Genomic DNA, 25,137 nt, shown 5'->3' with positions numbered 1-25,137 from the left:
ATAGCTCCAGTCTTTGGGCATCCTAAGGACGAGGCCACGATGCGCGCGCATCATTGGCACACAAACTGAAGAGCGTACCCGCTATATTTCACTATCAATTTTAACAATGCTATTCTCAAGATCTCGTGAATCATTATTTGACAGCTTATCCATCCACCTCACTTGTCGGGGGATTTTGCGTGCGAGGATGTTTTCACCGTATCCCGACTTCCATACACTCTTCACAAATGTCAGGGATCAGCTAGCAAGGCGATTCCGATTACGTTGGCCATTTTAATCATTGTAGTTGTAGTATCAATCTTGAAAAGTTGTCAATATGAAGTGGGAAGTGCACTATTTCTTTCCCTAGGAGCCTCGAAACTCAATCTCGGACGATAGGCGGTAGCTCACGTTTCAGCGCCTTTTTCACACATCTCATGTCAATAGGAAACCGTAAAACGACTCTCGCTTATATGTATTTAGAAATTCATCAATTAACGTTTAGGTAAAAAGCCTCCATCACCAGTGCTTCTCGGAAATGTCGACGGTATTCACATCAACGCCATCCTTGAACCATCTCTCCGCATCGCTAATCTTCACGTCATTTCCACTCATCTGACGTTTCCTCATCAGCCCATTCTCGGCAAAAGTCCAGTCCTCAAGCCCATACGTGCGCCACCACTGGCCTGCCTCATCATGCCACTCGTACCAGAACTGTACGGCAATCTTGTTGTCTGTAAAAGCAAAAAGCTCCTTGCGAAGTCGGTAGCCGTTTTCCTTGCTCCATTTGTCGGTTAAGAATGCCTTGATCTCATCGCGTCCCTGTAGAAATGTGCCGCGATTGCGCCAGATTGAGTCTGGAGTGTATGCCATTTTTACACCATCTGGGTTTCTGCAGGCTTTTGGTGAGTAGTTGTGATTGAAAGAACTGAAAGGGATGGGATGTACGAACCTAGTGTTCCAGGCATCTTGGGCGGCTTTGACTTTGACTTGAGCTGTCTCCAGCGTGAATGGCGGGTATGGAGCTCGTCCTTCTTGTGCAGCCATTGTGGTTGTTGTGAGGTTGAATATGCTAAGAGAGAGGATATATGAGAGTACTTGGAGTTGTAGAGATGATAGTTAATGGGAAAGTTAATTGTCTCTCTTATATAGTCTAAGTCTTCTATTTGTCTAGATTTAGAATTCTTCCATCTGCCTGGATTTGGAATCCTCCTTTTCCATTTTTACTTTTCGCTCCATCATACATCATGACTTACATCATAACCGCTTTACCCTAGCGAGCGGCACAGCAGCGGCACGTCGGGCGGCTTGGCTGTCGGCACTTGGAGAAACTGCGCCATCTCCGCGGGATCCGCACAAAAACCTCAGCAAATGGCGTAAGCATGCAAGCTGAAGAAAGTCCAAAGTTTAAACAAGGTGATTCAAATGCGGCCTAGAATGCGTCATTTTCGCTGGGCTGAAAGAGTTGAGCAACTCGTTGTTCGTTGTCACAACTCTGCGAAACGTTGTAACTCCTTGACAAATGCTTACGAAATGCGCTATGGAGATAAAGAATTGAGCTTGTCATCTTACGGAGCTGATTGTACAAAGTAGTTTCGAAGAAACTTTCCTATTAGAGCTAGGTCAGCTGCTCTCTAGATAGTTACACAGTGGAGCTTGAGCGTATACAACCATTCGCTCAGGTATCTTTACCGGCAATTAAAGACATAAAACATCACAGATATAATAATATAAAAGTATAGATACTTTGGCCAAAAGTTTTTTCTTATTCAGTTTCTCTAAATACCCATCGCTATGTTCATGTATGAGCTAATTCAATGCTTGAGGCTGGCGTATTTGAGCCAAGTAGATTTCTCAATTCATCCAGTAGCCCTTTCGCTCAATGCGCCGCCTCAAAGTCGCCCTCAAGCAGTCAGGGTACCGGCCTCAATGTTGTTGCCAATAGGGTCGTGGATGAAAGTAGCATAGTACTTGGGGTGAATTCCAGCTCGGATGCCAGGAGCTCCATTGTCCTTGGCGCCGGCAGCGAGAGCGGCGGTGTGGAAAGCGTCAACGGCATTGGAATCTGTGGGTTAGAGTTAGCAGCTGTATATAAATGAATCACTCTATAAAAGAGAGTGATATGCGTAGAGAAGAGAATTGTTATTACATACCGGCAGCAGCGAAAGCGACGTGGGCGTTGGAGGTCTTGTCTCCAGAGAGAAGGACAAACTCGGGTCCAGCAGTTCCAAAGCCAACCATGCCCTCAGGGAAGCCAGGAAGCTTCTGGAGTCCCAGAGACTTGAGGACGGTGGTGTAGAACTCAACAGTGGGAGCAAAGTTGGCCTTTGCGACGTGGAGGAGAACGTGTCCGATAGGCATGTTGAAGGTTGTGAAAGTAAAAGATGTTTAAGGTAAAAGTGGTTGAAAGTGTGTTGTTTGTGTTGATTGGGCTTGAATGTTTGTTGTGTGAATGATTTCTTTTTCGACTCCAGAGGGGATCCCATCGCAGTCTTATATAGGCGATTTGCAAGATGGTTTGTTGCCCTGAAACTCAACTCAACCGAATCACATCAACGCAACCGACGTCAACATCGGGTCAATTACAAATCCGACGAAGCAATCATCCGTGAATATCACCAAAGATTACACATTCTTTCAGCTTCGCTTCTCGCGTCCTCTGTACAAAACGGGCATCACCGGCTGCTTCTCTTCCGCTGGGCGAAGGATCAAGCCATCCGACGTAGCTCGAGAGCTGCCGCTAAACCATTCCCGGAAATCTGTACCCTTGTCGTTTTCTGGGGAATTTCGAGCGGCTTCTTTTCGGCATCACGAAGCGGCGAAGAGGCGGGCGCTAAGCTTTTTCGAGGGACCAGTACCCTGGCAGGGGTGTGACATCAGGTTGCAATAGAGTTATTTTGCTAGTTTGGAATCAAAGAGAAAAGCTGTCTCGGGTATCAATCATGCCAGAACTAATACTAAACAGAAAAGTCGTGGGGATAGCCTATCCATGGCGATTATAAAGAAGTGATTCATATAGCAAGGAAGATGTCATCTATATTGACCTGATCAAGAAATACCCGAGTATTACTCTGTATAAATGAGGCGCTTTGTCTCCTGACTAAACATTTTCTACGGCCTTTGTTTTCTTTTCCTCTTTTTTTATCTATTATCTTTTCTCTCTTATCATTTTTTTTCTTTATTTAACTAAGGTTGACGTGGAGTCTCCCATCCCATCCTTTGACACCAGTCAACAAAGACGTCCTTTGGCATAATCAGTGATTCTGTCAGAGGACACACACTCATTCGCCAATCCCTCCACCTTTCAGCTGTAGCAAGGGTAACTTTGGCAACCTTAAACTTGATTGCCATGAAAAGCTCAGCTTGAGATACGGCAGACAGCTCTTGATTAGCAATCATTAGAATTTTCAAAGCACTATCCTGCGCAGTCTCCTCACAGGGGGCATTCTCCACCGGATCCAGGCAGAAGAGCAGACGGTTAAGTATAATGGACACAGCAAAGCTGAACCCGAGGGCTTCATGCTTTCTGTCTTTATCTATCGCCACCTTGGGATAGTCCGATGAGGCTGGCCCAAAGAATGTTTCGTACCAATGCAGGAGTTGGAGACGAAGCAGTTGTAGGTTGTTCTTGACATCATCAACCAGGCCAGCTGGGGTGTCGTGGCGAGTGACGCAGATGATCTGCGTCGTCTTATAGAAATATTCCGGTACGCGGCACACCGTAGTCAAAAGTGATATAATAGGCTCGCTCCTATCGGAGAATAGATTGTCGGTTGTGGGGATGGAGCGCAATGCGGCCTGCCACGGGTCGTCGCTCAAGAAGCATGTCTGGTTGATATTAAGCGCCTCGTGGAACTGGACGTGTGGGTTTTTAGTAATCACATATTTCTTCCCGTCTTCCAGAAGATCACAAATTAGAGAGAAAGACTTACGATTTGTCCGACGTGAGATAGCACCAATGCTTTCTCAAAATCAGTCTCGCAGCGTCCGGGGCCACGAAGCTTGATCAAGGCAGTTGCCCCTGTGGAATGATACCTCCAAGCGTCTTCAGTTGACATTTTCAACAGCTGGCGGTTTCGTAAGTATACGGTAATAGTGTAAATCATTTCCCTACACGTAGCAAAAACTCACTTCGTATATTCCAAGTAACTGCGTGGCACAGAGCACGTCTGGTCGAAGACACGCATTAGGACACTGCAACTCGGCCTGCAGAGCCGCCAACGCGCTCGAGTACAGCTTCAAGATGCTACTGGACACGGGCTCAGAAGGCGAAGAGAGCCACTGCTGAGCTCGAGCGGCTACACATGCGGCAGCTTTGTCCAAAGCGCTGTTATGCCCGATCCGGCCGGGCAAGTAGTTCAGGTAAGACCAATCTCGATGTCCCAGCACCTCAGTCAACATGGTGGGCTTATTAGCCAGGATATTTGCCGTTGCATAGCTGATGTGGAATGATGTCAACTGAGATAGATCTAGGAGATCGAAGTTGTACCGTATCCTCATCTTTTCGTATGAGCTGGATGCGAGACTAGCCGGGATGAGAGCTTTCACCGAAACTTTGGGATCAGATTTGCTGCCACCGCAAGATAGATACTCAGCCGGGTATTGGATTAGATTATGTTGTCCATAGCCGCCTCGTTTCTTCCTGGCCTGGGCAGATTTGCTCATGGCCTGTTTCCGTATCCGTTTTCTAGCATGTTTGTCGTCGGGCTCCAGCTTATTGGTAGCCGTTATGAAAACGTGAGTAACAGTAGTCAACATGGTGTCTGTATCAGGTGTTAATAATGACAAAACAACCAATCCTTACAGGCGTACACAGGTTCCTGGACATCAAGGTGCAAAAGTATGGAGAGCACCCATCACATCTTGGGAGAGATTAAGGAGCGGTTGACGAGACTTCATTCGAAAGGTCAATTCAGCCCGGGCAATAATCCAATCCGAGGTGGCTGTCGTCAGTAGCTTAGCGCGGATAAGCAAGTCATGCAACTCGTAGCTTGGAGAAAGAAGCGGGCTTGGTGGCGCTGGTTGTGGGGTGACGGCCATGAGGATTTGACAAGGGTACTGTTGTCCATAAGAGGAATGGCGAGTTGCATGGCGTTTGACTTAGTGGAAGCGACGTCGTACTTAAAGAGCATCAGGAGCTTCGACTCTCGTTGATAGAATCCCGAGATAATGCCACGAGGAGCGGTATAACGGAGTCTGATTCTTTGCAAATATTTTCCCTCAGTACCTTTGGAATCATTGGCATATCTTGCCTTCTCACATAGTTTTCAATGGTTTATTCCACGAAAGATCCTCGTATGAGTGACTTGGACCAAAACAAGCAACTAGATCTCCAATAACTAGATCTTCAACACCATCGAATAGCCACCAACACCGAATCCGCGAAAAAAAACTGCCGAGGAGAAGTTCTTTCTCATAACGTCATCCTAGCAATGAAATGATATCAATGTGGCCTTATTCATGATATTGTTGTGCATACACGGCTATTTCTCAGAATGGTATGACGTGAGAGTAATAGTCGATCTACTACTTCGCACTCATCTCGGAGTTAAGCCGCTTGATAGACAAGCATAGCTCAACCGTCCTCAGCCTCTTGCATCGCATCCAGTGATGCGTGAAATTATTTTCCTCATACAGCATTCACTCCGATAGTGCCTTGAACAACAACAATTGCGTCACATTGTCAAAATTAATTATTAAATCTATAGGACGAAGCGTTACTCCTAATCCTTTACCTTGATACAGTATATCCCGCCTCTCCCCTTCTCATAACTGATCCTGACGCTATTCCCGAGCTTCTCAAATATCCTCTTCTCGCTCGCCATCCTCGCCCCTCCGTTATAATCCAACCTCCACAACAACGGCTGCAATGCCGCCGCCAAACCAACGCAGCTGTGATCCCTCACCGTCACCCTGCTCGCCACTGCGGCTGCAATCACCGCCAGCAGCAGTTGCAGTCCCACCGTGAGGCCCAAGATCAAATGCACATATAGCCACTGGGTAATGTCCAGCCTGATGCCCTTCAACGGCAGCAATCCAGGAGCATTGACGTTGGTGTTTACCTGAGCCGTGATGGCAACAACACCAACGGCAAAAGAAGCCATCACCTGGCCCATACCGGTCACATTGCCTCCCTGAATCGCTCCGTAAAAGGACTCCGCCGGATAACTCTGGAACTGAAAGTGTCTGGTACTGTTTGTGCTGACTCCAAAAGTCGAGGCGCCGTAGCCCTGGAGAGCAATGGCCGAGGCAGCGAGCGTCGTGACGTTGACACCAACCTCTTGCACCGAATTCTCGACATTGGTGACTGCTCCAACAGTAACATTACAGTTGTAGAACCACGGATCCGTCGGCGATGCCTCAAACGCCAAGACGTGCCCCCACGCTGGCCCGGAGCCCCGATCGGGATCAACCATAAAGGTCGTCTGAGACGCCCCATTCAGGGCGGGAATCGTAAACTCGGTCCGGTTGGCGTCTCCAATGACAATCGTGTGCTGGGTCCCGTCTCCTCCCTTGAGGACCTTCCACCCCTGGCACGTTGCCTGGGTCGAAATCGATCGATTCGTCGCCACCATCTGGTAGTATGACAGGTCATCTGGGGTCGCCTCGTAGAAGATGTACTGGCACGAGTTCTGATTGCAATACATCAGATTGGCGTCGGTGTCAAAGAGCGTGCCGGGCTTGGGAATCTCGTCGACTCCACCGTATCCGTAGGCAAGGGCAATGAGGCCATAACTGTGCTACGAGTTAGTTAATGCATCCCTTTATTTCTGTTTCTCTCGAGACGCACTTGTTTGCTGTGTATCGCAGGGCGCTGATTGCCTGTGAATTAGTCGAAAGCACTTTATTTGTCTGGATGTTGCTCATATCCGGCACCGAGACGGTTCCGGGTTTCGTCACGGCTACCGTGTCTGCCGGATTGATGTTGTAAGTCAAGCCGAGAGTCGCAACGGCTATTTGCGAAGCCTAATACCGGATTTACATTTAGTTAAACCGCTCCCGAAGAACCTCATCAAAGAGAAAGGGAGAGGATTGACGTTACTCACCACGTTGATCAACACCCAAAACAAAACATAGACCCTCACCCAATGGCGATGTGTCACGTAGCCCAGCGTGAACAGACTGCTGAAGTTTTCGCTCTGTAGAATACAATCGGCCTGTACCATTATCAACACATCAGCCATTATGAAATGCCTCGCGTGAATCGGAGCTTTTGTTTACCTCTCTCGGCGTCCACTCGTACCAGCTCAAAACCCACCATCTCAACTCCCTCACCATGTGCTTCATCGAACTCGCAATGTTCAGACCCAGCGCAATCGAAATGGCAATAATCAACGTGTTAAACTCCTTCTTCTTATTGCTCAACATGGCCTCCTTCGCCGAATACCTCCACAGCACGAGATACGCTCCGACAACCAGCAGCACCGTCATCACCCATCGCACGAGGCACGCGAGAATCAGCCGCTTGAACTGGTTCTTGCGCTTAAAGTGCTCGGCGGAGAAGACGTCGCCGCGTTTCTCGCTGCGCCAGCTGTCGCTCCGCAGGCTCTGCAGCGTCGGCGAGTGCTTTATAGCCGTCATGGCGGTACGCATCTTGACTCTGTTGTTGTTTCCCTCGACCGGAGCGCCCGCACTCGTTGGTGAGAATTGATTACATGTTCGTTTCGGCTTGGCTCGAGAATGCTTGACGGCAGCCAACTTATAGGTTTACTTTTTTAAAACCATTCACCTCCACGGTGAATGTCAAATTATGAAACAGGAGTCTCCCGTGGAGTCAAGAGAAAGAAATGAAAAACAAAATCGAAACCACCAAGCAGACTCGAGAAGTGGTCCCAGGAAGAGCTGAAGCATTAAAGTTCAGGTGGCACTTTTACAAACTCATACTAGTTACTCGGCGGCAGCCTGTCTCAATCACCAAGGAAGAAGGAAGTCTAGAAGGAAAAAAGACCGCTGTTCCAGACCAAAAAACCCGCCCTTGCTAGAGCCGCAATTCCCAAACCGAGACATGTTTTTCATCTTCTCATCTCCGGTTTTGGCTACCTCTTACTCATAGAAAAGAAAAAATCGTGGCAGTGCTGGTTTGGGGCCATACTGGATAGGGCTCGAGCCGAATCGCGATAGCCGTAAGGCTAGCCCTTCCAAGTCGCCGAAAGGGGCAGATGCGGCTGATCGGCTCATTCCTTGTTCGAGTTTTCGTTTTCAATGTTCTTGATACTAAATAGCTGTCAGAGCTGTTTGTGGAACAAGAACGTTGACGTCTTCTCGCCACAATGCAATGTTGGCATCTCCAAGATGAGCTGTCTCGGCTGTCTCAGTCACAAGCATGGTGGCAAATGGCTGATAATTCCTCAATCTCCAATTAGTCACAGCTATAGATAACTTGACTTGCAGCGGTTTGCTAATTGAGCTGTTATCTCGCCGGACGGGACAGCTATTCGCACGGGCCAGCAACCAATATAGCCAGTTGAGCCATTCGGAAACGCCGCCACCACCACCGTTGCGTATGCGGCGCTCGTTGCACTGTTCATCACCGGCACGCTTTCCGTACATAGCAAACTTGATCAATTGGTACAATACCCAATTCAGACATAGTTACGAAAGTAGTTCAGACAGCTAGCTTCCTTGTGTTTCTGTCACTCGTATACGCAGGCTGGATCCAGCTCCATCTCGTAGCTCTTCATTCAACTACTACATACCCTGCATATCCGGTAGCGTTTTTGGCGCTTCAACAAGCCGATGTGGCATGACCTGCAAAGGTAGAGTTGTAAAGAGTAACTTGACCACGTCAACTCGGCGATTCCCCTTCTAATCCGAGTGAGTTGCTTCTCTTAACGGAAAACAGCTCCCAAAACCCTGGTCTGCCTTTGAAGCCTTTCACATGTATGTACGAGCTACCAGTTAGTAATGTAACCACGGCTCAGAGCCCAACGGCGGCACTTGCAAGCCAATCGGTGCTTAATCAATCGTCCCACACCGAAAAGAGGAGACGAGGGAAAAAAAGAGAAAGAGAAGTGAAAGCCCTGCAGTAGACCAAAAACACACCTGGCACTCCAGCAGCATCTTCAACTCATCTCCAGCGCTGTACGAGTATGTCAATCCCCAGCATCACAATGACGCTTACATGTTGCCCTTGCCGCGGAGTAACTAGCGGATGTATTTCTCCTCTCTTGCATCCTACTTATGTGATGCATTGTCATTGTTCTTGCTCACTGGACGTTGGGGGACGGGCGTCTTTTGGCATATGCATTAGCACCCAGATATGCATCTCGAAGCACAACAAACAAGAAACAAGCAACGAAAAACAGAATGACAAACAAAGAGTCCGCTGGCCGTTTCCACCAGCCCGCAGCTGGAGCCATGCGATGTGACTAAGGCAAGGCCAGGATACAACATTAACCAACGTGTATTAGTGCATATGTAGACAGCTACATGCTCGTACAGAAACGCCTTCGAAATCCATGTTCGTGATGCACGACTCTCAATCAAGAACGTTGGGACTCCACAAAGCCATGGGTCTCTTCTTCTCGCTCTCCACAATCGATGCGTTTTCCTTTGCTCCATCTCCATACAGATAATGAGCACCAGCAACGGGCTCTCGCTCCGCCAAAAATCAAGAACAAGACCAAGAAACCCCCCAGCCGCATCGCCATCCCCAAAAACCCTCATCGCTTACGGATAGTTTGGTCCATAAAATCCTCATTCGCGATCCTCCTCGTTCCGTTATCAGGTCCTTCAATCCACGCACGCCCTTGCTCCTTTCTCACTCCCCCCATTTCTAACTGGTCGCCCGCTTGGGGACGTAACTCGTATGTATGAGTACTATGTATGTATGTACGAGTAACTCGCACGGAGTCACTCCGTTGCTCCATCCATTCTGCATCCCCCATCATGCATCTTACACGTACCCCTATCAAAAAGAGATACTCCGTATATATAAATTAAAAAATAAATAAATAACATAATACTACTCGTACTACCTATAAAAAAGAGCCCCTCTCCCCCTCCCCATCGTCAGGCACCAAGACATAAGCAACCTTATAAAAACGAGCCACTCCTCTCTCAACACATGTTCCCTCTTTTCCCCCTTCTCATGCACATCCGCCCAAAAAAATGCACGCCGAATGCACGTCGTCGCCGCCTCGCCTCGCCACTCTTCTCCTCTTATACGAGGAAGGAAAAAAAAAAACCTCTCCTAGTCTAGAAACTCGCTCGTGCCCAGAAAAGTAAGAGAATAAGTAATATTCCCCTCTTCTTCCTTCTAGGCTAGTTCTCCGGTTGGTTTGAAAAAAAAAAAAAAAAAAAAAAGAGCTTATACGCCCTGATACGCACTGCAAAGATGCAATCTCGCGGCCGCACGGAACAGAACCACAGGAAGAACAACACACAGCCCAATGCAATGGCTTGTTACTTCCACCATTCTATGCACGCACTTCGCCCCCGCAAAGTTGCCGAGCTCATCGCCGCCGAATGGCTTTTGCTGACTCCGACTCTTATCTGGATGGATGACGAAAAGGTGAGAGAGCGATGCCGAATAGCGAATGCTCACTTGCTGTGAACAATGACGAGTAGTGCTTTGTATCGTATGTCTAGTCCCATACCCGTAAGAATATCCGTCTTCTGTATTCGGACTCCGTATCTGTACTCGTACTCCGTATTACCAGACCAAGTGCTCGCTTGGTAGTAAGCCTGGTATAATAGACATCGTGAACCGGATAGACCAATCTAACACTCCAATTGGCTCTCTTTGTATCCTTCTGCTTGCTTACCTTGCCCTCACGCCATGTCCCTTCCAAGCGAATGCCGCCGCCAAGTGGGCCATCGACGATGCCAAAGCAAAAGCCAAGCCTGCCATGTAGCATAGACAGGCAATCACATGCAGTCACATGCAATCACAACACAACACAGCACAGCACAAAGGGGGATTGGGATTTGTTGAGCACAACATCTTGTTTGTAATCTAGGCAATTTCATTTATGTCTGATCTCTCTCTTTGTGTAGTAGTAGTAGTACCAGAATGCCCGCAGAACCAATCGAATCAATACCATTAGCAACCGACTTTTTCCTTTCCCGTTCCCCGCCTGCTCGTAGTAGCCCAATGCACCCTGGACCAAAGAACCAACCCGTCGGCCGCCTTTCAGTCCATTCCCTTAAAAACACAAATGAGAGCGTTGACAAGTCATTATCAATCCGCCTGGTCCGCTTGTTCATAACGGTCTGGAGCCGTGAAAGACGTATAACAAAGCGGGAGAAGAAAAAAACCTCCCGTAGGAAAAATGAAACACAAAGTAGAGGAGAAAACCGTAGTGGCGAAGTTACTCCAACGCAAGACCTGTCATGAACCGAACCCAGAGCGCAATAAAAAAAAAAAGAAAGCGGAAAGGAAAAAACAGCACCAGCAATCCCAATGCCCTTGTGAGCGCCAAGCAGTAAAAAAAGACAAATCCGTATCGTATGCGGCCGAAACTCCCAGAAGCTAAAACAAAAAGCCAAAGTACAAGTAAAGAGAAAAAGAGTAATAGGAAAAAAGTACAACAATTATCGCTCTTTAATTGTTGCTGTGAACAAAAAGAAAAGCAAAGGCCCCTTCCGATTTTTGGGGGGCCAGTAGAAAATGGACGAGGTCATATAAAAGCCTCGCAATGTTTTATAAAAAAAAACAATGGGACATCCGTTGCTCTGTCAGCTGTCCAAACCCAAACCAAGTTGTTTTGTGTAGAAAAAATTGTTCTTCACAGTTTGTAAAAATAAAAAAATAAAACCGTCAGCCGAGAAAGATGCGGCAAATAGCAGCTGTCCTCATCCGATAACCGCCTCCCTAGGCAATCTAGCCTCGGATAGCGGTAGCGGTATGAGGCTCTGCGCCCCAACGGAATCGCTGCTGAATCATCTGCTGCGCGAAGAAGGGAGCATCAGTTGGGGATGTGGAAAAAGACGGCGAAGGCGACCTCATGTGAGGCATCGACTTGGGAGTCGACGACTGGTCCCTGCTGATGAGGACAGAGGATATAGAGTCGAGAGGAGACGAGTGCGATGCCGCGAGGTAATCGGCGGTCAGGGGACGGGTGAGCTTCATCTCAATGGGGTGGTGAAGGCTGTGGTGAGCCGCAGGACCGGTGTGGTGAAGAGGGTGAGCCATCGTCGCCACTGACACCGTAGTCGGGCTGATGCCCTCGATCTCTTCGCTCTTGGTCGTTCCATTAGTCGCCGCCGTCGTGGTCGATGTCTTCGAACCAAACTGTAAGTACAGAAAAAGCCAAATGTCAGCTACACAATTCCATCCCATTTTTTTCATCAATTTTTTTTCAGATAGTCTTGCCCATCGCTCCTCAAGCCTCCCTCCATTTTTGTTGCATGACGGCGGGAATTTCTCCTTGTTCCAACAACTAGACGGCGGCAGGCGGCTGGGGCGGCTGGGGGACGCTGAAGTGGTCTCCAGGGGTACGTACAAAGCAGTATTTACTGACGAGCTCTTCGTAGGAAGAGCTGGCGAGGCCGAGGCCAAGGCCAACAGGGGGCGAAGAAGGAGCAGAAGCAGCAGCCGCGGCAGCGGCAGCGGCAGCAGGTGCAGCGGCGGGCTGGCTGGACTGCGAAGCAGACTGTGCGCTCAGAGGAGGGCCGAAGCTCATGCTCATGGGCGTGGGGCTGTCGCGGACATTCCTCTTCATGTAGAGGGCATCCTTGTCCTTGGATGCAGAGTCCTTGGCCGCCTGGACGGCAGCGCTCAGGGAGGCTCCAAAATCATAACGGTTGGCAAAGGCCAGTCCACTGGGAGCGGTCAGGCCCAGACCCTTGGAAATGTTATCACTAGCCAAGTTGCTGGTTGACTTGGTCTTGAGGCGGAGGCCAGGAGTGTTGTGCTCGCCCAACAAGTCGTTGATATGGTCATCAAACTTAAACTTTTGTTTTTTATCAAAATCTTCAAACGAAAGAGGCATCGGCCCAGGCCGTCCGGGAGCAGTAGGAGTCTGCTTGCGGTTGCTCCGCGGCAGACTGTTGTTGCTCGACCGCGACTGAGCGCCTTGGAAGCCGTTCTTACCGTTCTGCGGCTTGAATTGCTTCCGGAAGTCGACCTGGAAGTTGGCAGAGCTGTTGCTGTCCCAATACTCCTGGCCATTGACATTGTAGCGGATGCAGAAATACAGAGTCTTCATCTCCAGGTTGGCAGTATCTGACAACTTGATGGAGAATTGGAAGCGGTCTTGACCATCACGGGTGACCTTGGGGCGGATCTCGTGGCTGAACTCGGCAACGACCTCTGAAGTTGTCTTCCAGTAGTCCAAGGTGAAGCGGCAGACAACCAGCTTCTGGTAGGACATGTTGGCGACAACGACGGAACCCAGCATCGACTTCTGATCAGGCGACAGCCAAACCTTTTCTAGGCGAACAGGTTGGTCCCGTCGTGATGGAGAGTCGTGGGGGAAGTTGTTGGTGATGAGTTGCCAGTCAAACGGCGGTGTTCGTGCAACGGTCCTCTTCTCGCCTCCCGGGAAGGGATACTCCGCATCACTGTCATAGTTCTCAACCGGAGACGAGCCCGCACTAACTGCCAAAGGTCGGTCGACCTGGAGGAAGTGACGGATGTGCTCCAAATGAGAATCGAAGTGAACGGCCTTGGCGAAAACAGGAGTGCCAGGCATGCTAGAGGGTCGCTTGTGTCCACGGAGGGCTGGTCGGACCAGCTCGCCGGACTTCTTGCGTACCATCGGCGGCTTAGGCCTCAAGTCATCTTCCGAGTCCTCCGAGACAGTCTGGGAGTTCTCAGCAGATGTCATGATAGCTGACACGTTTGGATCGGTTGCAGATCGAACATGGCCCCGGCGTCCCGACTTGGGAAGATCGCTCAGGCTCATGGCACTGAAGCTAGTGTGCACGATGCTTCGAGGAGTAACGTCGCCAGGACTTAGCCTCGAGTCCTTGCTTGGGGGTGATGGTGTCCGGGGTTGGGGAATCTGGCTGACGGCATCCCTGAGCTTTCCCAGCTTCCTCCCTCGAATCTCCGGGCGGCTGTCATCCTCGCTATCTGACGAGGCAGAGTCGGGCGGGGAGATGATGGCAGCATTAGGAATACCCCGGTCGTCAGTCACCGGCGGGGGTGACTTTCGGAGGCTTGCGCTCACAGGAGGGGTACCGGCGTTCTTGACTTCATCGGAGGAGCCATAGGGAGGAGATGGTGTAGAGTGAGACTCTACAGCCGGGGGTGCAGACGGTGTTCGACGGTTCTTGCTGAGGTACGAGGCTGAGCGAGGGAGCGAAGGCTTCTGGCCGGAGGTAATTGATGAGCGTCGGCTGACATCCGGAGAAGCAGTCGCTGAGGAGGCGGGAGATCGGTGAGAGGGCGGCGTGTAAGGCATTCCCAGAACGTTTGCCGGGGTATTGCTTGAAGAGTAAAAAAGCCTTGTCTGGTATTGATGATGTAATCCGGCTTATAAAAGATGCTGCAAATTATTCAACGGCGACGAAATGACCGTTGTTAAATGCTGCTAATTTGCACGCTCGTTCCAATTATATCATAGGATAAAAGAATAGGGCTTGTTGTCGGACTCGTGGGCGGGCAACAGAGGAAGAGTAGTGACTGGGAAGCTAGTATCTAGGTAGGATGATCTGGACGCATGGGAAAGTACGTTGTCAGCACGAGGTGATCGACATTAAACAATAAAGGATACCGTTCGAGGTTCGGAATAGGGTGCGTGGTGGAGAGGGAACAACACATGGTTTAAATGACCAAAGTCTGGTCCACGGGCATGGCACGGTGACGTCCATGAGTAGAAAAAAAATTTTGGACCTTGAGGGCGATGGAACAGGATGCAGATTGCTCAAACGGAAGATTTCGAAGACGGAAAGGAATAAGACAAGGGTTGTCGGAAGTTGCCGTGCTTGGTAATGAAACTCTCTTTGACAAAGGCTAAAACTCAATGGCGACTTACAGTGGAAGGTAGAAGAGGAATTCAAGGCCAATTTTCTCCGAAGTGCACAGGAAGCAACGACACGGTCTCAAGCTCGGGCAATATTCCAGCAACCGAGCAAAAGACTGTGAGGTGCAGCCGTGGAAGCACAAAACTGGGTGCGGAGGCTGATGCTTAAGATCGCCAAACTAAGTCGTCTGGCGGATGATGTGGCCGGCTCGGGAGGAGAGCGTTGTCGAGTCGGGACAGTGGAGAGAGTAGAATAGAAAAATCCTTGCACAATGACGAAGTAGAGACCCAGCTGAAGCTTGAAGCGGGTTGTGGAGATGCTCGGGATGAAGGGAGTTGAGAATTGATGATGGACGGAAAGCACGGCGAGGATGGCGGATGACTCTCGAAAGATGCAACGGGAACGACGGGGAGGAGACTGCAGACTGGTTCTTGGTCCTGGAGGCGGGCAGGACGTCGTGGAATGGGCTGTAGGGGGATGAATTAACCCTTGAAGAAGAGAAGAGGAGGAGGAAGAGAAGAGAACGGCGGTAGTGATGCCGATGAGGTTGAAGATGAGGATGAGGAAATGGGAAAGATAGGGAAGATTGAAGACGGAGGAGGTGGGGAGAGGCTGTTTTTGGCTGCGTGAGACGGCCGATACGTACCCAGCGGTTGTGCCAACTCGAGGCAAGCCTGTAAGTACCGGCGCCCAAATGGAGCAGAGGCGAAAAAAAAAGAAAAAATCAAAAAATTAGAGCAGCGCCATCGTACAGGTACCTGCTAGTGGAAGGCTCGGGCCCGGATCCAGGTTGCTATGCGCCGCAGCAGAAGAGACTGGAGACTGCACTGAGACCTTGAACTTGCCCTGCTCTAGTCTGCATGGGGGATTGAAAACTTGGCTGGCTGGCGACTAGCGGCAGAGACAGGGGTGAGAGAGGAGGGTGAAGGTTGAGGTTGAGTCCATCTCGAAATCTTGTCATCTAAGCCGGCCTTGCCTGGTCGATGGCCATGATCCATCCATCCATGCCATGCCATGGGTGATGGGCCAACCCTGGGCCAAGCCAGCACCGCCTTACTAGCAAGCACCACTCCCCTCCCCAACTGGTTCGATGGCTTGAGATGGTGGGCCGCCGTCGATCGGCTTGGAGGGTGGCCTGTGGCCATGGGCCCAGCAACCTCATCCCTGAGAGAGGGGCCTTGGAGATAGGCGGCCAACAGGGGGGCGAGACAACAAATTGGCGAGCCGAAGCAACAGCTCAACCGGCTACCTGAACCCAGCAACCACCAACAAACGCTCAGCAGCCCCATCGCCGTGCCTAGTGTTAGTGGTGTTTAGTGCAGTGTTGTATCGGCGGCCCAAGCACTGGTCCTCCGTCAAGCTTGCCATGCGTCTCGTCGCCTCTCGAGGTTGCGAATCCCTCTTGCTCAGAGCTCAGACCTCCATTCCATACTCGTACTTGCAGTTGGATTGGAGATGCTTGGACCTTTGATCTTCAATTTACGGGGGCCGGGGCCTAGCTCCATCTCGACGACGGAGCACTCGCACTTGTGCTTGTCGTCGTGATATGAAGACGCCCCCCCCCTCCTTGCCCCATCCACAGCGTCTCTCCGATATCAACATGTACCAGATATGCTCGTATGTAACAAGCACAGTAGCGCAGCGGCAAAGGAATCAGAGACAAAAACCACTCGGAGAGGCGAAAACGGCCCCAAGATGCACGCACTCACACACATACACATACACACACAATTTCATGCTCCGTTATACACAGCACAAACCACAAACCAAACGAAGCAGAGGAGGAGAGCGGCGAGAGGGCGGCAAAGTTGTGTGGCCCAGTTCTTGCTTCTCCCCCCCTCCCACAGCCGGGAGCCGGAGGGATTTGCCAGTCCAGTGGTCGTCAGCCAACGAATACCTCGCCAGTAATGCAACCTAATGGAATAGAGCTGCAGTGTCGAGGTCGCATCTGGATGCCCATTTTTGCGGAGTACACCGGCAGCTGCGTTGCAAAGCCGCCTACAGCACCACTAGCCACCTCAATGCGCATCCTGCCCTGCCGTTCGTTTTTCTCCTCCTACCTAGACCTAGTGCTTGTGTGTCGTCTCGTCTCGCCTGTCGAATGCATATGTATGTACGAGCATGTACTCCATACAAGGCCATGTACGAGCATGTATCTGGAAACATGTACTGTACGAGTACATAATCCATAATCCAGAGCAGCAATGCACACATCCTGTATATCCTGTGCAACCCCCCGTTGCCATTGCCATCCTCAAGACGGTAAGAAGCTAGTAATCGAAACGAACGGAGTACCGGTATGTGTTGGGAAGCTTCTCCAAGCCTTTTGATTACATTACACCACAAAGACAACACAACATACGACTACTCGTAGATACCCGGTGAGCCAAATTATGGCAAACGATAACAATTGCCGTGATACCAATTTCAACGCCAGACGGAAACATGGCCTCTCGTCCTCGACACTCATTCGTCCAGCCCCGGGACAGACCCAGCCGCCGGCCCCTACGGGCGTTGCGAGTTACCGCAGTGGGCAGCGTTTCTTCTAAGCATCTCAGCAAAGAACGGGGCTCGTCTGTCATCATCCTGTCTTAAAAAGACGCCGTCGCCTTTTTTAGAACGGTTTTTGATCTCTCCCTCCGCCCAGATAAGCGTGCACCGGCGAGCGAAAAATTTGCGTCAGTCCCGAAATGGACGTGCGCTTGTGGCGTCGCCTGATAACAATGCACTTACGAATATAATATGGCCTTTTATCAGCTTCGATGCCGATTGCACAAGATCGCGTGGAATGCCATGGGCTGATATCGATGTCACATGGCTTGATGAATTGCCCAGATGTGAACGATTCCCCAGGCAATAGCGCAACTATCTCGAGCCGGTTCCAAACCTTTTCATTTATTTGAGCAGTATAGTGAGCTGGTAGAATAATATTTGGGTCGGTCCCATCCACCGGCGCCCTCTCTCTTGTTAGCTTTGCCTTTTTTTTTTTCTTTTTTGCTTTTTTCTGTGTCGGCGCTCTTGGCCAAGTCGGAACACCGGTGAAGCCGGATATGGAGATAGCTACGACGACTAACACTGCCAATTCACGTTAGTACCAGCTGGCCATTGCCCTGGTAATGAGGGCATCCGGGTACCTGTATCGCTAACAGCAACTGTAATTTGTTCTTCTGTTTGCTGAGCTCGTAGCGGGTACTTTGTCGTCATGTATTATTCATGGTTTGCCAGGCAGCCCAGCTTCAACGTTTATGTTGTGCGTAACGAGCACGGTACGGGTAATGTAATGCGCCAGTGCGGATTCCGTCCGGGTGCCTTCGTACTCGCAACGGGACTTGACTGGCAATGGAGCTTGCCCGACAGATAAAATTTGCAAATTTTGTGCCAAACGCGAGCCCTTGTTGGCTCAACGGCCTGCCGAATCGCATTGAAGGGGGCGACTGGGGGACTGAGGCGTTTCCAGGTATTTTTCTTGCTTGCAGCCTTGCACTGCAGGCTCCGTGCATGTACGGTACGAACAAGAATGTACCGGTCTTCTCGCACTCCGTCCGTCCTGTCCTGGGCCCTCTTTTCCAATTCCTCCTGCATCAAGATGGGGAAGGGTGGGAAGGGAAAGAAAGGGAGGATGGCAGAGGGCTGGCGGCTTTCTTCAAGTACGGCAGACAGTCCTGCAATGCTTCGCTGCGAGTCTGCCCATCCAGCTCCCAAAACCCCATCTCCAGAGATACATGTCCATGCTCGTACAGTATACACACGCCGGTAGGCTTTTTCCAAAGGAGAATTTTCGTTTCTGGCGCCAGGGGGGGTTTGGTTGGATGGACATGGCCTGGGAATAGCAACTGGGGTGGGCTCTCCGGCATGAGACCCGGTCCTGGTGTGGCGCCCGACGCTGTGGTCCGTTGAATATATCTCACCCCTGTTCTCGCCAGTGCAAGTCCATGCCGACCGTTCTCAGCCGCTCATTGGCAGTGCCCCGGCCTGGGTTAGCTGTTTGATGTCGAGATAATGACGTTGCTCGCGGTTTGGGTGAGGCTCGCTCAGAAGGCGCCCTCCAATCAGGGTATGGCAGAACACGCGCAATGCATTCCGCAGCGTGGCCTTCCTGTTTCACATTGGCCTCTTTGTTTGCTTTCTCCCTGCAACGCCTGTTCGTCTGGTGTCTCTCAAACGATTTGAGGAAGAAAAAAAAGTGGGAAAACGGAACGGACGCGCTGTGCGGAGTAGCCAGTACTTTCTACTCCGAACGATACTCAGCCCGTCCCTTCGGGTGTCCGCCCCGGATCCGGGATCATCTCGAGACGCCAGCCTGCATCGCCGTCTCTCCATGAATGACACCAAACGAGAAGATTCCCAGAAAGATGCAGAGAATCCAAGGGCCCCCCCTTTTCCCTCCTCCCCCTCCCCCGAGCCCAACGACATCTGGCACCTCTTCTCCCTTCCCCACGACGGACCGAAAAGCTTCCCCAGGTTGTCAAACTCGGCCTCGTCATGCCTCCTAATGCAGAGAATGAATGCAGCTCTTACTAGCGAGTGCATGTCTGCGCTGCACTGCGTTCTCCTGCAATGCCTGCGAGCCCAACATGGAGCTGGTTCGGGCTCAATTGGCTCCAATTGCTTCTGCCAGAGCATCACCGGTTTAGGCGCCTGGACGGCTGGAGCTGCATATGAGCTGTCTCTGTCTCTGGTCTACCCTACCCGATTAGAGGTAGCCGTCCGTATCTGCAGGAGGAGTAACGGACGGCACGCTGTGTGATGACCGAGTCAGGCAGCGAGCCACCGACCGTTTTCCGGATCGCAATTCGCAAGGCATTGGGAGCCGTGTATCGGATGGATACCGTGAAATAATAATAAATGATAAAAATGATAATGAAAAAATGCCTCCATCACGACGACAGTCAGTAGCTGTACGTAAAAGGCCGTGCAATAGTAACAGCAGCTGAAGGGCGTGTATCTTGAATTGAGTCGAATTAATTGAACCCCTCCATCTCCATCTCCATCCCATGCATCTGCGGGTCACAAAAGGCTGTGCTTCCAACTTCCAAGGCACAAACATCGCCATCGTCAAGCCACAGCGTCTTAGTCATCGCGCCAAGAGATAAGGAATGGATCCAGCACGGGCCAATGTCGAGCTTCCAGTTCCACGCGATGGGGACAGGGCAAGCCACACGCACGGGCCAACTGATATCAGGGGTGGCTTGCTCCTCATTTTGCAGCGCTAGCAAGCTAGAAACAACGCCAAAGGCAATACTATCACAACGACAGGAAAACCTTCTTCATCCTTGCCATCGACCATCTCCATTTGCACACGCTGCCGTGCCGTGCCTTCGCTACAGTACCCGCCTCGAGCTTGTCTTGTACCTGTGCTGCCATCCGGATAGGGAGCGGTACTTCCGTGTCTTGAAGTGATTACCTACTGGAAATTGCCTGCTCGGCTACAAGGTTCCCTCTCCCGTGGTATTTGCTCGCCTCTCGTACGAGCATGGGCACAAAACGACTCGCGGAAAAGACGCTTGGCATGCACGCCATTTGCAAGCCCATCGGATGATTGGATGGTCATTGTCAATGTCAATGGCAATGAGAAAAATGAGATGCTGTATGTCGGCCTGGAGCTGAGCTGAGCTCCCAAGCCGTCCAAGTGCGTCTGCGTCTGCGTCTGCCTGCCTGCCCAGCACATCATCTCGCATCTCGAAACTCGTCTACGAGCACTTACATGACGCCGGTGCTCCGTACATGATGCTAATTCCATGTCGATGCGCCTGACCATCAGCAAACGCACAGTTCTGCATGCTTAAAAAACCGCACCTACATGCCGCATAGGATGGCGTTCGAGCCTGAAGGGTCATCATGACTGGCATCCCGGCATCCAAGTACATGTAGTAGGTATGTGATGTGCCGAGCTTACGATACTACTTGGGTTGATACCTCGTACACACTGTACTCCGTACCCCCGTACAGTACAGTCCTCGTACATGGGCAGATGCTGATGGTGTCGAGATAGATTACGGGAGCTTGTCTTGGCCAATCTGATGGGCTAGCGGCCCAAGCACAAAGCGCTCAAGTTTGCCGCCCGCCACAGCCTCCTCAGATCGCGGAGACGGGATTCTCTCATGGCCATTCGTCTCTAGGCGCCCAAGGGGCCTGCTCGCACATTCCAAGATGTATCTCTACTGCTACTCTTACCAACAGGTCTCAGCAATCTGCATGGCGTCCCAGGTGCAAGGATGCCATGGCAATATCCCCAACAAGCTACGAATCCTGACTCCTCGTTCGCCAGCCATGGAATCGCTCGTCGCCAAACGTACCACTATCACGGCATAGCGTCGCAATGCGTTGCAGCTCCCGCTCGCCAGCGAGTCAAGACCAGCCATGGTTCCATCTGGGAAATCGCACAGCTCAGATCAACTGGCCACTCTGCAAGTCATCCCATGGCACCACGGCGCCAACTCCCAGTGCTACACATTTTGTATGTGTATGTGTAGTCTCTTACAAAGCGGACGCACGCTTCGTCCATGTTGCTAGGAACGGACAAGACGACGACTAGTTTCACGCCTTGCAGCCGCATCTCCACCGGCCAACAGTAAGCGAAGAAAAATTAGAACAGGTCCACTTTATGCGCGCATGGGGGGGGGGGGAACACAACGAGCTCTGATACGTAGGGACACTGCAGAAGTTGGCGACACCACTGGCGCCCTCGTATCTCCCTAACACACGCTCCACCAAGGGAACCGCTTTCACATGGTAAGCAAACAGGGCACAGGCATGCAACTGCCACCTGCCTGTGAAGCTGCAATCTGGAAGACGACAGGGAAAATGTCGTGATAGCTCTTTGCAATACGCAAGCAATCTGACTCACCGCGGTGGGAAAAGGGCACAGAGCACTCGAGAGTAGCCGAGACAAGGCCCAGAGCTCGGAAATGGCTAGTTCCAAAGCATCTTAACGAGCTTCTTTTTGCCTTTTTAGAAGGACGAGAAGAAACCCAGTTCAGGCACAACACTGCGAAACTACTTCCAGATGGAGTCTCGAAGGGAAATCCTCAACGCCGCCGGATGGACTGGGCCACCGAGCCGGTGGCAAAGCTCCGCGGCGACGCTATCATCGGCCTTCTTATTAGCGCTGGCCGCACCGCAAACCTTGCAGCCACATCCCTTCAGCACTGGCCATGGAGGAGGGCGAGGGCTGTCAAGGCCGTCTTGCTCACCGACACCAAAACCGTTGAGAGAGAAAAATTTCCCTCCTGAGATGATAAGCGTAAGAAAGCTTAAGTGTGTACTACTTGCCTCCCTATCCACGCCTAGGAATAACTGCTGTACGAGTACTCCGGTGTGTCGATGCACGCCACCTGAAACCAAACGCAAAGGCCGCTGATTATTTCTTCTCTTTTTTTCCCATATTTTTTTGCAGTTCCCTGTTTTGTAATACCTTACGTCGCATTACAGTTCCCGGTCCCCGGCAGTTGCTTGGATGTGCAAGGTTGCGAGGAGCTCGAAGCTGGATATATCTGCAGCTGAGATTCGCAATTTCGTCGTCTCGAGAAAAAAAAAAAAAGCAACGACCCCCTCCCATCTCGACAAGCAAGCCGGGGGGCGCTGGCTTAGCGAGTTTCACGCTCATCGTTCGATCGAAATCTTGCCCCTTGTGAGGCTGCCATTGACGCTAAGCAGGGGTGGTAGCTCTTTTGTCGATTCCAGAGATGGAATACTAATGCGCAACCAGCCTTCGGCGGACAAGGCCTAAAAAGGAGAGGCTGCCTGGGCTGAACATGTTGAATTGTTGAACGGAACCGCCAAGGAAGTGATGAATTTTTTTCAAATTGTCATTTACAAGTGACTCATGGCAAAACAAAACGTACTCGCAAGGGCTGGTTGTCAGCCTTCGCATTCTGCTCCCGTAAAAACTGAATCATCGGTTCGCTCATCTCCGCGCGGCAAACCCACTTCCGATAAGAAGAGCGACGCCGCACAAAATCTCCGACACACGGACAGCTTATCTATAGCCCGGCTGTCGCTCCGTATACATGCAGTGTTCATACTATTGAGACATTATCCTTCCACCAGGCGCGAGATGAAAACGGGGCCCATCTGGCATGAATGCCCAAAGGCAAAAAGATCACTTGCATTCGTACGGGCCGTACAGTCATGCTCCTAGCCGATGCTGAAGACATCCGACAGAGGCCCAGAGCCGTGAGCATGCAAGTCGGAGCGATCCGTACCCACAAACTCCCGTGTCCGGCTGCCCCACCTCACGATGTTCTCTGCCGCCGGCCTTGTGGTAGTCGTGGTCGTAGTACGAGTACAAGGCTGGCACCAAAGACGGGGCCCACGTCTTGTATATGGGGCACAAAAGATGGACGCTTTTGCAATGGTACGAGTGCTGTAGGGAGTACGGTTCGGAGTACTACGCACATGTACCACGACGACGCTACTGTAGACGCGAGCACTTACAAGCAGCAGTTTGCGATGTGTATCATGCTCGTCAACCCGAGACGCACAGTCGGAGCGTTGCAAACGCGTGTCGGCGCTTCGAGCATGCACATCATGGCTACTCATGTGTCCACAAACTGATAAGGGCGAGCAAGTTTGGAGTCCGAGGAGCGCCTTGGCGAGGGCTTACTCGTACATACATACAGGGAGACGCAAGGATCCGAGCTCGGACGGCATCCGCTCCGCCATGCCATGCCATGTCATGTAGCATGTACGGTGCAGCAAGGAGCATGGAGCATGGAGCCTGTGCTATCATGTATCATGTATCATGTAGTAGCATGTATGGCGAGCATTAGCAGAACATCAATAGTTGCCGGCCCATGCATGCAAACGGTAGGCACGGAAATTTTTCTATCTCGAACGTACACCTTCAGGCAGCATTTCTGCTCGCACTTTAACTCTCTCTTCTCTAGACTGCGGGGGGATGGAGGCAGCTGACTTTGGCAGAAGCGAAGCAAGCGGGAAGTCATGTTCTGCATGCCCGTGATGGATGGCACAGCACAGGGAACTCACATCGGCAAAGAGAGAGCCCACCTCTTCCGTACAGGATTCTCAACTAGGGAGGAGGAGAACCAGCCACAGTAGCAGTGAGTTATCACTTCGTCTTCTTCTTTTTGCCTCCGATATGCATCCAATGGACCCTGTGGCGAGAGGGAAAATACAGTTAGAGAAAACGCCTCCCGTCTGGACGATTCCTTTTTCCGTATTACGAGTACACCGGTCTTCTGGGCCTATTGCCGCATGCCGCATGCCACAAATCAAATGTAAGGGAGATGGTAGCGGCACACGAGTACCTTGGTGGTGTGGCACTTACTTTCTTGGGTTCTACAAGCCGCAGATTCCAAGGCAACGATGCAGGAAGCTAGTAGCATTAGTATTACCATATCCACACCGAGTCGTAGTCGGAGGGGGGAGTGTGTGAAAGGCTGAGAGGACCAGCAGCAGCAAGCCCACATCTCTTCGCCATTCGTGCCGTGTTGAAGGGGCTGTGGCATGGTTTCTGGTGGATACAGTACCGTCCAAAGGATCTCCCCAATCAAACTAAATGCCAGCCATCCAACAGCCTCTGGCCCAACGATTGGTGAGATTGTGTTGTGGGAGTTTCCCCTCTCTCTCTTACACCCCCTCCGGGGCCTACTCCGTTTACCAGCTTGTGGACTGGGACCTGGATGGCCAGAGAGAACGGAGACCAGATATGGAGATGGAGAGAGAAAAGAGAGAACGGTCTCCTCCCCCGTGGAGAGGATTTCCTCTTCGTTTTGCAGCTCCACTGGCCAAAGGTCTAAGAGGAGTTGCTAATGCGAGACCCGTAATTACAGCACAGGCAGTATCTGTGAATGGAGGTTGAGCCTTATTGGTGATGTGATGGACGGTTCCGGACAAAGGACGAGATGAACTTGCAGAGTCACCGCCTTGCATTGCCCACGGCTGTCAACCCCGGATCATCCATCTCATCACGCCTTCAAAACGATGGGTGGCTTGACATGAATTCGACCAAGTCGGCAATATCAGCCCAGGCGGTCTCGTGGTTCGACAAGCTGCAACCCCCGTCAAGCCACCTGCAGCCGCCAGGTGCTTGTCGTGCATTTCATCTCGCTCCCAGCAGCTTTTGAGGCGTTCCCCCGTACCTCGTACATGGCGCACAACTTACTCCAAACTCCAAAGCATGGCTCATTGGCGCCAGGGGTCGAAACTTCCCACACCTTTCTCCGTGGGGATGTTGTGATTTTTTGTTTTAGTCGTGGCCGCCCTGCATCTTGCTCCGCAGTG

The 25,137-nt window shown here is 51.2% G+C and overlaps 9 protein-coding genes across 9 annotated transcripts; 3 read left to right on the top strand and 6 right to left on the bottom strand.

Moving 5' to 3' along the window:
* Positions 1 to 483: 483 nt before the first annotated feature.
* Positions 484 to 1,198, bottom strand: V8C40DRAFT_240295 (nuclear transport factor 2 family protein). Its single transcript, XM_083214762.1, has 2 exons — positions 932 to 1,198; positions 484 to 871 (listed from the first exon to the last, which is right to left on the bottom strand). The coding sequence occupies exons 1-2, from the start codon at positions 1,024 to 1,026 to the stop codon at positions 499 to 501; spliced, it is 468 nt and encodes a 155-aa protein (XP_083074624.1). The 5' UTR covers positions 1,027 to 1,198; the 3' UTR covers positions 484 to 498.
* Positions 1,199 to 1,724: 526 nt separating this feature from the next.
* Positions 1,725 to 2,644, bottom strand: V8C40DRAFT_240294 (VOC family protein). The gene is made up of 2 exons (XM_083214761.1): positions 2,133 to 2,644; positions 1,725 to 2,044 (listed from the first exon to the last, which is right to left on the bottom strand). The coding sequence occupies exons 1-2, from the start codon at positions 2,338 to 2,340 to the stop codon at positions 1,884 to 1,886; spliced, it is 369 nt and encodes a 122-aa protein (XP_083074623.1). The 5' UTR covers positions 2,341 to 2,644; the 3' UTR covers positions 1,725 to 1,883.
* A 326-nt stretch (positions 2,645 to 2,970) lies between these two features.
* V8C40DRAFT_240293 (uncharacterized protein) lies at positions 2,971 to 4,938 on the bottom strand. Its single transcript, XM_083214760.1, has 3 exons — positions 4,111 to 4,938; positions 3,912 to 4,046; positions 2,971 to 3,834 (listed from the first exon to the last, which is right to left on the bottom strand). Exons 1-3 carry the CDS (start codon positions 4,735 to 4,737, stop codon positions 3,166 to 3,168), a joined length of 1,431 nt encoding a protein of 476 aa, XP_083074622.1. The 5' UTR covers positions 4,738 to 4,938; the 3' UTR covers positions 2,971 to 3,165.
* Positions 4,939 to 5,472: 534 nt separating this feature from the next.
* V8C40DRAFT_185163 (uncharacterized protein) lies at positions 5,473 to 7,669 on the bottom strand. Its single transcript, XM_083211782.1, has 4 exons — positions 7,201 to 7,669; positions 7,026 to 7,136; positions 6,770 to 6,945; positions 5,473 to 6,714 (listed from the first exon to the last, which is right to left on the bottom strand). The coding sequence occupies exons 1-4, from the start codon at positions 7,570 to 7,572 to the stop codon at positions 5,703 to 5,705; spliced, it is 1,671 nt and encodes a 556-aa protein (XP_083074621.1). The 5' UTR covers positions 7,573 to 7,669; the 3' UTR covers positions 5,473 to 5,702.
* A 2,561-nt stretch (positions 7,670 to 10,230) lies between these two features.
* V8C40DRAFT_240284 (uncharacterized protein) lies at positions 10,231 to 10,898 on the bottom strand. Its single transcript, XM_083214759.1, has one exon. It carries the CDS (start codon positions 10,836 to 10,838, stop codon positions 10,566 to 10,568), a length of 273 nt encoding a protein of 90 aa, XP_083074620.1. The 5' UTR covers positions 10,839 to 10,898; the 3' UTR covers positions 10,231 to 10,565.
* A 662-nt stretch (positions 10,899 to 11,560) lies between these two features.
* On the bottom strand, positions 11,561 to 14,542 carry V8C40DRAFT_185130 (putative phosphatase regulatory subunit-domain-containing protein). Its single transcript, XM_083211781.1, has 2 exons — positions 12,426 to 14,542; positions 11,561 to 12,214 (listed from the first exon to the last, which is right to left on the bottom strand). The coding sequence occupies exons 1-2, from the start codon at positions 14,328 to 14,330 to the stop codon at positions 11,804 to 11,806; spliced, it is 2,316 nt and encodes a 771-aa protein (XP_083074619.1). The 5' UTR covers positions 14,331 to 14,542; the 3' UTR covers positions 11,561 to 11,803.
* Positions 14,543 to 17,805: 3,263 nt separating this feature from the next.
* On the top strand, positions 17,806 to 18,891 carry V8C40DRAFT_185060 (uncharacterized protein). Its single transcript, XM_083211780.1, has 2 exons — positions 17,806 to 17,979; positions 18,079 to 18,891. The coding sequence occupies exon 2, from the start codon at positions 18,232 to 18,234 to the stop codon at positions 18,787 to 18,789; it is 558 nt and encodes a 185-aa protein (XP_083074618.1). The 5' UTR covers positions 17,806 to 17,979; positions 18,079 to 18,231; the 3' UTR covers positions 18,790 to 18,891.
* Positions 18,892 to 20,850: 1,959 nt separating this feature from the next.
* V8C40DRAFT_240271 (uncharacterized protein) lies at positions 20,851 to 21,787 on the top strand. Its single transcript, XM_083214758.1, has 2 exons — positions 20,851 to 21,448; positions 21,740 to 21,787. Exon 1 carries the CDS (start codon positions 21,108 to 21,110, stop codon positions 21,363 to 21,365), a length of 258 nt encoding a protein of 85 aa, XP_083074617.1. The 5' UTR covers positions 20,851 to 21,107; the 3' UTR covers positions 21,366 to 21,448; positions 21,740 to 21,787.
* A 632-nt stretch (positions 21,788 to 22,419) lies between these two features.
* On the top strand, positions 22,420 to 24,057 carry V8C40DRAFT_240267 (uncharacterized protein). Its single transcript, XM_083214757.1, has 2 exons — positions 22,420 to 22,550; positions 22,601 to 24,057. The coding sequence occupies exon 2, from the start codon at positions 22,975 to 22,977 to the stop codon at positions 23,446 to 23,448; it is 474 nt and encodes a 157-aa protein (XP_083074616.1). The 5' UTR covers positions 22,420 to 22,550; positions 22,601 to 22,974; the 3' UTR covers positions 23,449 to 24,057.
* The last annotated feature ends 1,080 nt before the right edge of the window (positions 24,058 to 25,137 follow it).

This window comes from Trichoderma camerunense (genome assembly GCF_050948025.1).
Source record: "Trichoderma camerunense strain CBS 138272 chromosome Unknown V8C40scaffold_6, whole genome shotgun sequence".
NCBI classification, from domain to species: domain Eukaryota; kingdom Fungi; phylum Ascomycota; class Sordariomycetes; order Hypocreales; family Hypocreaceae; genus Trichoderma; species Trichoderma camerunense.
The sequence above is the reverse complement of the archived record's forward strand: the minus strand, read 5'-3'. Positions and strand labels throughout refer to the sequence as shown.